Source organism: Zalophus californianus, chromosome 6 (assembly GCF_009762305.2).
Source record: "Zalophus californianus isolate mZalCal1 chromosome 6, mZalCal1.pri.v2, whole genome shotgun sequence".
In the NCBI taxonomy this organism is placed as follows: Eukaryota; Metazoa; Chordata; class Mammalia; order Carnivora; family Otariidae; genus Zalophus; species Zalophus californianus.
Window position 1 is genome coordinate 60,859,020 of NC_045600.1, and position 14,593 is coordinate 60,873,612.

Below are 14,593 nucleotides of genomic sequence, written 5' to 3' on the forward strand. Positions count from 1 at the left end.
ATTCCTGTATGAGTTCTGGCAATTTTGGGGTGGAGTCTTTTGGGTTTTCCACATAGAGTGGAAATCTGTGAAGATTTCATGTCATCTGTGAGGAGTGAGACTTTAACTTCTTCTTTGCCGATTCAGATGGCTTTTATTTCTTTTTGTTGTCTGATTGCTAGGGCTAGGACTTATAGTACTATGTACAGCAGTGGTGATGGTGGACATCCTTGCCATGTTCCTGACCTTAGGGGAAAAGCTCTTAGTTTTTCTTCACTGAAAATGATACTCACTATGAGCTTTTCATATATTCCTTTTATGATACTAAGGTATGTTCCCTCTGTCCCTACACTATGAAGAGTTTTAATCAAGAAAGGATGCTGTGCTTTGTCTGCATCTATTGAGAGGACTATATGGTTCTTGTCCTTTCTTTTATTAATGTAGTGTATCACATTGATTATTTGTTCATACTGAACCACCCTTGCAGCCCAGGAATAAATCCCACTTGGTTGTGGTGAATGATCCTTTTAATGTACTGTTGGATCCTATTGTCTAGTATCTTGGTGAGGATTTTTGCATCCATGTTCATCAGGGATATTGGTCTGTAATTCTTCTTGGTGGGGTCTTTGTCTGGTTTTGGGGTCAAGGTAATGGTGGCCTCATAGAAAGAGTTTGGAAGTTTTCCTCCCATTTCTATTTTTTGAAACAGCTTCAGAAGAATAGGTATTAATTCTTCTTTAAATGTTTGGTAGAATTCCCCTGGGAAGCCATCTGGCCCTGGGCTCTTGTTTGTTGGGAGATTTTAATTACTCCTTCAATTTCCTTGCTGGTTATGGGTCTGTTCAAGTTTTCTGTTTCTTTTGGTTTCAGTTTTGGTAGTTTATATGTCTCTAGGGATACATCCATTTTTTCCAGATTGCCTAATTTGTTGTCCTATAATTGCTCATAGTATGTTCTTATAATTGTATTTCTTCAGTGTTGGTTGTGATGTCTCCTCTTTCATTTGTGATTTTATTTATTTGGGCCTTTCTCTATTCTTTTTCATAAGTCTGCCAGGGCTTTATCAATCTTATTAATTGTTTCGAAGAACCAGCTCCTAGTTGTGTTGATCTGTTCTACTGTTCTTTTGGTTTCTGTTTCATTTATTTCTGCTCTAATCTTTAATTAATTCTCTTCTCCTGCTTGGTTTAGGCTTTATTTGCTGTTCTTTCTCCAGCTCCTTTAGGTGTAAGGTTAGGTTGTGTATTTGAGACCTTTCTTGTTTCTTGAGAAAGGCTTCTGTTGTTATATACTTTCGTCTTAGAACTACCTTTGCTGCATTCCAAAGATTTTGAAGAGTTGTGTTTTCATTTTCATTAGTTTCTGTGAATTTTTTAAATTCTTCAATTTCCTGGTTGACCCATTTATTCTTTGGTAAGATACTCTTTAGCCTCCATGAATTTGAGTTCTTTCCAAATTTCCTCTTTGGTTAAGTTCCAGTTTCAAAGCATTGTGGTCTGAAAATATGTAGGGAATGATCCCAATATTTTGGTACTGGTTGAGAGGATGATTGGTCCAAGATGGTGATGGAGTAGGAGACCTTAATTTCTTCTGGTCCCAAGAATTCAGCTAGATAGCTTTCAAATCATTCTGAACACCTGCGAACTCAACTGGAGATCTAAGAAAAGAATAGCTGCAACTCTACGAATAGAAAAGGGACCACTTTCTGCAAGAATGACAAGATGGAAAAACTCACCTCAGAAAAGAGAACAAGAGGCAGTACTGACTGCTAGGGACCCAATCAGTATGGATATAAGTAAGATGTCAGAACTGGAATTCAGAATAACGATTATAAAGGTACTAGCTAAGCTTGAAAAAAGCATAGAAGACACTACAGAATCCTTTCTTGGATAAATAAAAGAACTAAAATCTAACCAAGTCAAAAATCAAAAAGGCTATTAATGAGATGCAATAAAAAAATGGAGGCTCTAACTGCTAGGATAAATGAGGCAGAAGAGAAAATTAGTGATATAGAAGACAAAATGATGGAGAATAAAGCTAAGCAAAAGAGAGATAACTGCTGGATCATGAGGGGAGAATTCAAGAGATAAGTGATACCATAAAGCAGAATAATATTAGAATAGTGGGGGGGGCAGAAGGTATATTGGAGCAGATTATAGTGGAAAACTTCCCTAATCTGGGGAAGGAAACAGGCATTCAAGTTCGGGAGGCACAGAGAACCCCCCTCAAAATCAATAAAAATAGATCCACACCCTGGCATATAATAGTGAAGCTTGCAAATCTCAGAGACAAAGAGAAAATCCTGAAAGCAGCTCGGGACAAGAGGTCTGTAACCTACAAGGGTAGAAACATTAGACTGGCAGCAGACCTATCCACAGAGACCTGGCAGGCCAGAAAGGACTGGCATAATATATTCAGGGTGCTAAATAAGAAGAATATGCAGACAAGAATACTTTATTCAGCTAGGATATCATTCAAAATAGTGATAAAAAGCTTCCACGACAAATAGAAACTTAAAGAATTTGTGATCACCAAACCAACCCTACAAGAAATATTAAAAGGGATCCTCTAAGCAAAGAGAGAACCCAAAACTAACATAGACCAGAAAGGGACAGAGACAATATAAAGTAACAGTCACTTTACAGGTAATACAATGGCACTAAATTCCTATCTTTCAGTAGTTACTCTGAATGTAAATGGGCTAAATGCCCCAATCAAAAGACACAGGGGTATCAGATTGGATAAAAAAGCAAGACCAATGGATATGCTGTCTGCAAGAGACTCATTTTAGACCCAAATACACCTCCAGATTTAAAGTGAGGGAGTGGAAAACCATTTCTCATATCAATGGACATCAAAAGAAAGCTGGCATGGCAATCCTTATATCAGACAAATTAGATTTTAAACCAAAGACTGTAATAAAGAGATGAGGAAGGACAGTATGTTATAATTAAAGGGTCTATCCAACAAGAAGATCTAACAATTGTAAATGTTTGTGCCCCTAACATGGGAGCAGCCAAATGTGTAAGCCAATTAATAACAAAATCAATGAAACGCATCGATAATTATGCAATAATAGGGGACTTTAAAACCCCCCTCACTGCAACGGATAGATCATCTAAGCAGAAGATCAGCAAGGAAATAAAGGCTTTGAAAAAAAAAGGAAATAAGGGCTTTGAATGATACACTGGACCAGATGGACTTCACAGATATATTCAGAACATTCCATCCTAAAGCAACAGAATACACCTTCTTCTCTAGTGCACATGGAACATTCTTCAGAATAGATCACATACTGGGTCACAAATCAGGTCTATTTATGCATTCTTGAAATGACCATTTAGTAGTGAAAAACAGATCACTCATTGTCAGTGTTTGAGGGGTCAGGTAAGAGGGAAGCGGGTATGCTCATGTAACAGGATAATGTGGTGGATCCTTATGGTGTTGAAAATGTTCTGTATCTTAATCATATTAATGCCAGTATCCTGCAGTTTTTTTGTTTTTTGTTTTTGTTTTTGAGGGAAAGAGTACAAGCAGGGGTCAGGGAGGGGTGGAGGGAGAGGGAGAGATTCTCAAGCAGGCTCCATGCTGAGGATTGATCTCACAAACCTGAGATCATGACCTGAGCTGAAATCAAGACTCAGACACTCAACCCACTGAACCACCTCGATGCTCCATCCAGTATCCTGGTTTTAATACAGTTTTGCATTGGGATAATCTGGTTACAGGGTACAAAGGATCTCCTTTTATTATTTTTTAAAACTTCTTATTAATCTACAGTTATCTCGAGTTAAAAAATTGAATAAAAAAATGGAAATCATCAAGTATTGCATAAGTGTTTAGAGCAAAGGAACACTAGAATGAGACTTTTTCTCCCATTACATGATCAGAGAATTGATCTGAAAATAACCTGTTTTCTAAAACAAAACAAAAGGTCTACACTTAGATACCATTTTTCACCTATCATATTTGAAAAGATCATAAAGTGGATGCCTGGGTGGCTCAATTGGTTAAGCGACTGCCTTTGGCTCAGGTCATGATCCTGGAGTCCCGGGATCGAGTCCCTCGGCGGGGAGTCTGCTTCTCCCTCTGACCCTAACCCCTCTCATGTGTTCTCTCTCATTCTCTCTCTCCAAATAAATAAATAAAATCTTTAAAAAAAAAAAGATCATAAAGTTTGATAATATTTTTGGGAGGTCATGAGGGAAACATGTACTCTTATACTCTGTTGGTGCCGTCTATAGAGAGACATTTTAGTGAGTTTCAAAATTAGAAGTGCACATGCCCTTTCACTTACAGTTCCACTTTTAACTATTTGTCCTGTAGATCTACTTTCACAAATGCAACATGACATGTATTCTGTGTTCTTCACTGCATCATTGACATAATAACAAAAGATTGGAAACAGCCTAAGTATCCTTTAAGTAGGAGACTAGTTAATTATTGTACATCAAGAAAATGAACTTCTGTGAAGCCATGAAAACAGAACAAATGAGGAAACTCTTTACTTACTAATGAGTACTCTTCAAGATATTTTAAGTGCAAAAAAGCAACGTGCAAAACGTGTGTGCTGTGTGTGTGTGTGTATACACATACATGAAAGAATTTAATTGTAAATAGAACATTTTTGAAAGGATATTTAAGAAATTGGTTTCTAGGGGCACCTGGTTGGCTCAGTCAGTTAAGCGGCCGGCTCTTGATTTCAGCTCAGGTCATGATCTCAGGTTCCTGGGATTGAGCTCCACATTGGGGTCCGCACTCAATGGGAAGTCTGTTTGAGGATTCTCTTTCCCTCTCCCTCTTCCCCTCTTCCCACTTGCACACTCACTCTTTCTTTGTCTCTAAAATAAACAAATCTTGGGATGCCTGTATGGCTCAATCAGTTAAGTGTCTGCCTTTGGCTCAGGGTCCCAGATTGAGCTCCTTGCTCAGCAGGGAGCCTGCTTCTCCCTTTGCCTGCCACTCCCCCCCCCCCACTTGTGCTCACTCACTCTCTCTCTTTGACAAATAAATAAAATATTTTTTTAAAAATTAAATTTTTAAAAGTAAAGAGGCGTGGTTTGGTGGCTCAGTCAGTTAAGTATCTGGCTTTGTCTCAGGTCATGATCTCAGGGTCCTGCGATTGAGCCCCAAGTCTCGCTCCCTGCTTAGCAGGGAGTCTGCTCCTTCTTCCTCTGCTCCCCCTACTTGTGTTCTCTCTCTAATAAATAAATAAAATCTTAAAAAAGAAAAAGGAAAAAAAATTGCTTTTTGGAAGGGGAACCGAGTACTAAAGATGAGAGAGATGGAAGGAAGAATTTTGGTATACTTTTGAAATTTTAATTATATGACTGTATTACTGAGTCAAATTTTAAAATATTGGAAGTGATTGAGGTAATCTTGTAGTAATGGCATAAAAACTAATTTGTTATTCACGTGTTCAGTCATTGTAACTGATATTGATAGTTGAGACATGTTCAGTTCACATGGTGCAAAAATTGGTTTTTATAATTCACTTAATCAGTTATTCAGATTTTTTAATTTGTAACTGAAGTATAATTAACATACAGTGTTATATTACTTTCAGGTATACAGTATGATTCAACAGTTCTACACTGTGCTGATCATAAGTGTACTCAATCCCCTTTATCTATTTTACCCACACCCCTACCTACCTTCCCTTTGGCAACCACCAGTTCTGTGTTTAAGAGTATGCTTTTTTGTTTGTTTCTTTTCTTCTTTGTTCATTTGTTCTGTCTCTTAAATTCCACATGTGAGTGAAATCATATGGTATTTGTCTTTCTCTGCCTAACTTATTTTACTTAGCATTATACCCTCTAGGTCCATCCATATTTCAGATTTCATTTTTCAGAAACATGTATAAAGTGATTTCTCTGCGTGGAGAGATGCAAGCGATGTTTAAGTTTCTTTTTTCTTTTGTGTTTCTTTTTGCTTTCTAATATTTTCTTTAATTTTCAGCAGTGAAGACAAGTTGCTTTGTGTATTGCACAAGTTCAGGGACTATCACCCAATGTAGTGACCCTGATATTAGCATGTATTTTATTTATAATCAGGAAAAAATATGTGTAAAAATCTTTGCACAGATTAATTTGTAGTTTTTTAATGCATTAGAAGTGCAGTTCTGCATTTTTTTTATTTTTGTTTGGAGCTATGTGAAATTTATTCAAATTTAAGAAGCCAGTTTCGATGAGTAAATATAACACATCTAATTAATCATCTTATCAAAGTGACATTACTGTTTTAACTTTCCCCCAGATCATTTCCAGTCTTGATTTTTGCCATTTGATTTTTTTCTCTGGTTTGGGGTCCTCCCATAGCCTTTATGATTTAGCATTAACACCTAGTAGCCTAACAAAAGATTCATAGAGTATAGCAGCTGATTTCTTTCCTAATTAACTCTTACTAATTAGGGATCCACAAATACTTAAAAGTAACAGTGTGAACAGAACAGCTCTAACTAGTAATTCTGGATCAAGTATTGGTTGATAACATGCCAAAGACTTTCTTCTCCATGTTTTTGCAAATTGAGAAATTTGAATCTATTTCAATAGTAAATGTTTGAGTTTTGTTTAGTTGATTAATATTATGTTTCATTGCTCTCAGGTCAATCTTACAAACCACTGTGGTTTCATGGGAGGACTACAAAAAAACAAAAGCACTGGATTGACCACACCATATTTTGCTACCTCTACAGTAGAAGTAATATTTCATGTATCAACAAGAATGCCTTCTGATACTGACGACTCTTTGACCAAAAAAGTAAGTGCTGAGAAAAAACGTTGAGTTAAAATCCTAGTAATTAAGAAAATAAATATATAAAATTATGTAAGTAATCTAATTGATCAAGCACTATTTCTGAGTATTCCACTCTTCACCTAATACTGTCCTCAGAAACAGAATTGTTGTGGAGCAAATGCTGTTTTCATTAATGATAACATTGAAGGTTATTATCTTAACAAAGGATTTGTCTTCAAGAAAATGGTGATATGACAAATTGAAAAACTCCTGCGTATGTTTAAATTAGTGAAATTACATTTCAAGTCTTTTCACACACAGATAGATATAACGGTTATATTGACAGAGGGAGAGCAAAAGTTTATATTAATTATTACAAAGCACTTAAAATATAACATGCTTTATCTTAAATTTTAACTAAAACTAATAGAGCAGATAAAATAAGCCTTAATTAATGAAAAAATTTTACTACCTTAAAATTTATGAGAGATGTGGTGGAATGGTTTTGATGGCCTTGTCCTTTAAAACCTACACCACCATTTTTCTGTAGGTGGCACTGGCATTCAAAAGTTGTTCTAGTAACTATAGAGATATGTTAGAGTACAGTTGTATGTATTCAATCTGTGTTTGGTTTTCTTAGGGAGAAATATTTTTAAGAATAAAACCTTGTCCAACATTTCTTCACCTTCTCTTTCTCCTCCTTCCTCAATTTATTCAACACTGACCAATATAACTGACTTAATATCATTGGTCATTTTACTTAATATTCTTTCCCTGATATCAAAACTCTCTGTACTTTATTAACATACTATGAAAACAGTGTATTCTCACACTCTTTTGTAAAGGAACTTCAGAACTCCTCTCAAATATTTGATAAGATTGATTTAATACCCTTGATGCCTTTTGTTTACTATTTAAAATACTGTTGGAACTTGCATACTAAATGCGTAATGGTTGATAAAACTAATATATGGTTGCTAATTAGATTGGAATGAGGTAAAGTTGGAGGTAACTGATAAATTTAAGAAAGCATAATCAGTAACAGGTTTGCTGTAGAATTTCTGGTGTAGTTTTTAGAAGTAGAAAATGATCCATGAATACTGATAAGATGGTGAAGAGGTGGATTGGAGTAAAAACTTCATTAAAACTTCAATTAAGCACTTTTTTCCATCAATTCATTTTAAACCTCTAAGAAAATAAGCCATGCCTGAATTAGAGACAATTATAAGTATAGTGCAAAAAGATAATTTTAGGGGCGCCTGGGTGGCTCAGTCTGTTAAGTGTCCGATTCTTGATTTTGGCTCAGGTCAATCTCAGTGTCATGAGGTTGAGTCCCATGTGGGGCTCTGTGCTGGGGGTAGAGCCTGCTTGGGATTCTCTCTCTGCCCCTCCCCTGTTCTCACTGTCATACTTGCACACACACTCTCTTTCCCTCTCAAATAAATAACAATTAAAAATTGTTTTAAAAGATAATTTTAATCATTAGGAACTTGGCCATGACTCATATTTATCATTATCATTTTCATGGCTCCATGAATACAACTTTTAAACCCCAGGGCAGAATCTAAAATTGATAGTATCTTGGATTGCAAACATGAGAGAAGAACAAAGTACATCATTTTTTGCTAAAAAAACTCTTTTGTTTTGTTTTTTAAAGAAAACTATGCCAGGATATTTTTACTTCACTGTATTAACATGATAATTATATGGTACTTGAAATTTTATTCCTATGACCTTTGTAGAAATCAGATAAGTAGGATTTCTTATTATTTTCCAAATAGTCATAAGGGTGTGTCCTTAATTACTTAAGAAGTTTCTGAAATGGATGTTTAACAATTCATTATCATAAAAAAATTAATTTTGGAGGGGATAACACCATTTAAGAATTGTTAAATTGTTGAGTTCTAATTAAAATAATATTGTTAAGTGGTAAAATTTTTAAGTACTGGAGTTATTAGAGAATTTTGAGGAAGTAAGCATTGAACATTAATAGTTTGTTTCATCTATACATATAGAAAGTTTTTTTACTGTGGTAAAAATTACATACATAATTTACCTTTTTCATGTTTTAAAAAATTTTATTTAGTTTTTTTTAGGGTTTGGAAATTTATTTTTCATTGAAGTATAATTAACATACAGTGTCATATTACTTTTAGGTGTGTGCATTGTAATGACTGAACAGTTCTATACATTACTCAGTGCTCATCATTATTGATAATTGTACTCTTAATTCCCTTTACTGTTTCACCCATCCCCCAACCCTTCTCCCCTCTGGCAACCACCAGTTTTTCCTCTGTATTTAAGAGTCTAGTTTTCTCTTTGTCCATTTTGTTCGTTTGTTCTGTTTCTTACATTACACACAGAAGTGAAATCATATGGTATTTGTCTTTCTCACACTGACATTCCATTTAGCATTATCTTTTTTATGGCTTTTTTTTATGGCTGAGTAATATTCTATTGTGTATGTATATTACATCTTCTTTATCCATTCACTCAATCTTTTTTATGGCTGAGTAATATTCTTTTTTAATGGCTGAGTAATATTCTATTGTGTATGTATATTACATTTTCTTTATCCATTCACCTATGGATGGACACTTGGGTTGCTTCTATATCTTGGCCATTGTAAATAATGCTTCAATAAACATAGAGGTGCATATGTCATTTCATTAGTATTTTGTTTTCTTTGGGTAAATACGCAGTAATGGAATTATATGGTATTTCTATTTTCCATGGATCATATGGTAATTCTATTTTCCATACTGTTTTCCACAGTGGCTGCATCAATTTGCATTTCCACCAGTAGTGCACAAGGGTTCCTGTTTCTTCACATCCTCGCCAATACTTATTTCTTGGTGGTTTGTTTTTGTTGTTTTGTTTTGTTTTTTTATTCTAGCCATTCTCACTGGTGTAAGGTGATATCTCATTGTGGCTTTGATTTGTCTTTCCCTGATGATTAGTGATGTTGAACATCTTTTCATGTGTCTATTGGCCATCTGTATGTCTTTGGAAAAGTCTATTCAGGTCCTCTGCCCATATATTATTTTGGTGTTGTATAAATTCTTTATGTATTTTAGATATTAACTCTATCAAATATATCATTTGCAGATGTCTTCTCTAATTTAGGAGGTTGCCTTTTCCTTTTGTTGATGACTTTGTTTGCTGTATTAAAACTTTTTATTTTGCTCTAGTCCTAATAGTTTAATTTTGGTTTTGTTTCTCTTGCCTGAGAAGGTATAGCTACAAAAATGTTTCTACAGCTCATGTCCAAAAATTACTACCTATGTTTTCTTCTAGGAGTTTTATGGTTTCGGGTCTCACATTTAGATCTTTAATCTATTTTGAGTTTATTTTTGTGTATGGTGTAGGAAAGTGGTCCAGTTTTATTTTTTGCATGTAGCTGTCCAGCTTTCCCAGCACTATTTGTTGAAGAGACTGTCTTTTCCCCAGTGTATGTTTTTCCCTCATTTGTTGTAGATTAATTGACCATATAAGCATGGGTGTATTTCTAGGTTCTTCGGACTGTTCCATTGATCTATGTGTTGATTTTTATGCCAGTACCATACTGTTTTGAATACTATAGCTTTGTAATGTATCTTGAAATCTGGGATTATGGTACCTCCAAGCTTTGTTCTTTCTCAAGATTGCTTTGGCTCTTTGGGATCTTTCATGGTTCCATACAAATTTTAGGATTATTTGTTCTAGTTTTGTAAAAATTGCTGTTGGTATTTTGATAGGGATTGCATTGAATTCATAGATTGCTTTGGGCAGTATGGACGTCTTAACAGTATTGGTTTTTCCAATCCGTGAGCCTAGAATATCTTTCCATTTGTTTGCGTCATCTTCAGCTTCTTTCATCAGTGTTTTATAATTTTCAGAGTGCAGTTTATTCCTAGACATTTTATTCTTTTCGGTACAATTATAAATGGGATTGTTTTGTTAATTTCTCTTTCTCCTTCTTTATTATCAGTATAGAGAACTTCAGCCTATTTCATTTTATATTGACTTTGTATCTTACAACTTTACTGAATTCATTTATCAGTGCTAGTAGTTTTTTTTGTGGAGTCTTTAGGATTTTCCATGTATACTGTAAGGTCAACTGCAAATAGTGACAAGCTTACTTCTTCCTTATGAATTTGGATGCCTTGTAATGTCTGATTGCTGTGGCTAATACTATGTTGAATAGAAGTGATGAGAGTGGATGAGAGTGGACATCTTTGTCATGTTTCTGATCTTAGAGGAAAAGCTCTCAGTTTTTCACCATTGCATATGATGTTAGCTGTGGGTTTTTTATATACAACCTTTATTATGTTGAGGTATGTTCCCTTTAAACCTACTTTTTTGAGAAATTTTATCATGAATGGATGTTGTATTTTGTCAAATGCTTTTTCTCCATCTCTTGAAAGATCATATGGTTTTTATTCTTTTTTCTTGTTAATGTAGTTATGTTGATTGATTTGTGGATATTGAACCACCCTTGCATCCCAAGGATAAATCCTACTTGATTGCGGCAAATGATTTTTTTAATGTATTGTTGGATTTGGTTTGCTAATATTTTGTTGTGAATTTTTGCTTCTGTTTTCGTCAGACACTGGCCTGTAGTTTTCTTTTCTTTCTTTTTTTTTTTGTAGTTTATTTCTCTGATTTTGGTATCAGGGTAATGCTAGCCTTGTAGAATGAATTTGGAAGCTTTCCTTCCTCTTCTATTTTTTGGAGTAGTTTGAGAAAAATGGGTTGTAACTCTTCTTTATATATTTGGTAGAATTCACCTGTGAAGCCATCTGGTTTTGGACTTTTGTTGTTTAAGATTTTATTTATTAGAGAGAGAGAGCACACGAACAGGGGAGGGGCAGAGGGAGAGGGAGAAGCAGACTCCATGCTGGGATCATGACCTGAGCTGAAGACGCTTAACCAACTGAACCACCCAGGCGCTCCTTGGGACTTGTTGGGAGTTTTTTGATTACTGATTCCGTTTCATTGTTAGTAATTGGTCTGTTCAAATTTTCCATTTTTTCCTCATTCCATTTTGGAAGGTTATATGTTTCTGCAAATTTATTCATTTCTTCTAGGTTGTCCGATTTGTTGGCATATAATTTTTCATAATATTCACTTATAATCCTTTGTATATCTGTGGTGGTGGTTATTTTTCCTCTTTCACTTCTGATGGCATTTATTTGTGTTCTCTCTCTTCTTTTTGTTTTGAAGAGTCTGGCTAAAGGTTTATCAATTTTGTTGATCTTTTCAAACAACCAGCTCCTGGTTTTATTCATCTCTTCTATTGTTTTTTAGTTTCTATTTCATTTATTTCTGCTCTAATCTTTATTATTTCTTCTGCTCGCTTTGGGCTTGTTGGTTCTTCTTTTTCTGGCTCCTTTAGGTGTAAGGTTAGGTAGCTTATTTGAGATTTTTTCTTGTTTTCTGAGGTAGGCCTGTGTTGCTATAAATTTCCCTCTTAGAACAGCTTTTACAGGGGCGCCTGAGTGGCTCAGTTGGTCAAGTGTCTGCCTTCAGCTCAGGTCATGATCTCCGGGTCCTGGGATCAAGCCCCTCATCGGGCTCTCTGTTCAGTGAGGAGTCTGCTTCTCCTTCTCATTCTCCCTCTGTGCTCTCTTTTGTCTCTTTCTTGCTCTCTCTCTCTCAAATAAATAAATAAAAACCTTGAGAAAAAAAAAAGAACAGCTTTTACAGCATCCCAAAGATTGTAGACCATTGTATTTTTATTTTCATTTGTCACCATGTATTTTTTATTTCCTCTTTGATTTCTTGGTTGACCCATTTAGTCTAGTAGCATGTATTTTAGTCTCTGTTTTTTGGCCTAATGTGATTTATTCTGGAGAGTATTCCATGTGCACTTGAAAAGAATACATATTCCACTGTTTCTGGTTTGTTTTTGTTTTTGTTTTTTGTTTTGCAAGAGAGAGAGAGGAAGAGAGAATGTGCACATGCACACATGCACAAGGGGAAAAGAGGGGCAGAGGAAGAGGGGGAGAGAGAGACCCCCAAGCAGGTTCCATGTTCTGTGCAGAGCCCAACACAGGGCTTGACCCCACCATCCCAAGATAATGACCCAAACTGAAATCAAGAGTCAGACATTCAACCGACTGAGCCGCCCAGGTGTCCCTGCATTCCACTGTGTTTTAGATGGAACAGCTGAATATATCTGTTAGGTCCATCTGATCTAATGTGTCATTCAAAACCACTTTTTCCTTGTTGATTTTCTGTATGGATGGTCTATCCATTGATGTACGTGGGGTGTTAAAGTCCCCTACTGTTATTGTATTACTGTCAATTTCCTTCTTTATGTCTATTAATAGGTGCTTTATGTATTTGGGAGCTCACATTTTGAGCACGTAGATATTTTCTTTTTTTTTTTTTAAAGATTTATTTATTTGAGAGAGTGAGAATGAGAGAGAGTACATGAGAGGGGGGAGGGTTAGGGGGAGAAGCAGGCTCCCCACTGAGCGGGGAGCCTGATGGGGGACTCGATCCCGGGACTCCAGGATCATGACCTGAGCCAAAGGCAGTCGCTTAACCAACTGAGCCACCCAGACACCCCGCATATAGGTATTTTCAATTGTTATAACTTCTTGTTGGATTGTTACCTTTATGATTATTTATTGTCCTTCTTTGTCTCTTGGTAGTCTTTGTTTTAAAGTCTATTTTGTTTGTTATAGGTGTTGCAACCCCAGCTTTCTTTTTCCTTCCATTTGCATGGTAAACATTTTTCCATCCCTTCACTTTCGATCTGCATGTGTCCTTTGGTCTGAAGTGAATCTCTTGTAGGCAAGTTATAAATGTTGCTTTTTTACCCATTCAGTCATCCTATGTCTTTTGATTGAAGCATTTAGTCCATTTACATTTAAATTCATTATTGATAGGTATGTACTTATTGCCATTTTTGTTACTGGTTTTGCAGTTCTTTTTGTAGCTCTTCCCTATTCGTTCTTCTCTTGGTCTCTTCCCTCGTGGTTTGATGGCGTCTTTACTTGTATGCTTGGATTTTTTTCTCTTTATTTTTTGTGTAACTATTATAGGTTTTTGATTTGTGGTTATCATTAGGTTCAGATATATTTTATAGCAGTCTATATTAGGTTGACGGTCACTTAAATTTGAATCACTCCTCATCCTACATTTTATGTATATGATGTTATACTTTACATCCTTTATTTTGTGAATCCTCTGACTGATTTTTATAGATATAATTGATTTTACTGCTTTTGTGTTTTAACTTTCATACTGGTTTTATAAGTGATTAATCTGCTTTTATTATATGTTTGTATTTACCAGTGAAATTTTTTCCTTTCGTAATTTTCTTACAACTATTTTGGCCTTTTCTTTCCACTCAAAGAATTCCCTTTAATGTTTCTTTTAAGACTGGTTCAGTGGTGATAATTTTGTCTGGGAAACTCTTTACCTCTCTTTCTATGCTGAATGATAATCTTGCTGGGTAGAGCCTTCTTGGTTGCAGGTTTTTTCCTTTCAGTACTTTGAATAATATCATTCCACTCCGTTCTGGCCTACAGAGTTTCTGCTGAAAAATCAATTCACAGCCTTATGGGGTTTTCCATGTATGTAACCATTTTCTCTTGCTGCTTTTAAAATTCTCTCTTTCTCACTACGTTTTGCCATTTTAATGATTATGTCTTGGTGTGAACTTCCTTGGGTTAATTTGGTTGGGGGTCTCTGTGCTTCCTGGATCTGGATTTCTGTTACCTTCCCCAGATTAGGGAAGTATTCATCTCTTGTTTCTTCACATAACCTTCTTGTCGACTTCTTGCTCTCCTCCCTCTGGGATCTCTGTAATGCAAATGTTATTATGCTTGATGATGTCGCTGAGTTCCCTTCATCTAGTCTCATTTTTTCTTATTCTTTTTAATTT

At 35.5% G+C, this 14,593-nt stretch overlaps 1 protein-coding gene across 12 annotated transcripts in view; it reads left to right on the forward strand.

Annotated features, from left to right (window-relative positions):
• RALGAPA1 (Ral GTPase activating protein catalytic subunit alpha 1) overlaps nt 1-14,593 on the forward strand; it is a 253,551-nt gene that overhangs the window by 192,086 nt on the left and 46,872 nt on the right. For all 12 annotated transcript variants that reach the window (XR_003515516.2, XM_027568751.2, XM_027568756.2 and 9 more), the window contains one exon: nt 6,583-6,738. Coding sequence is in view for 11 of the 12 variants with exons in the window: in XM_027568751.2 (XP_027424552.2) it covers nt 6,583-6,738 (156 nt within the window). In the remaining variant the exon portion in view is untranslated. The remainder of the gene's footprint in view (nt 1-6,582; nt 6,739-14,593) is intronic.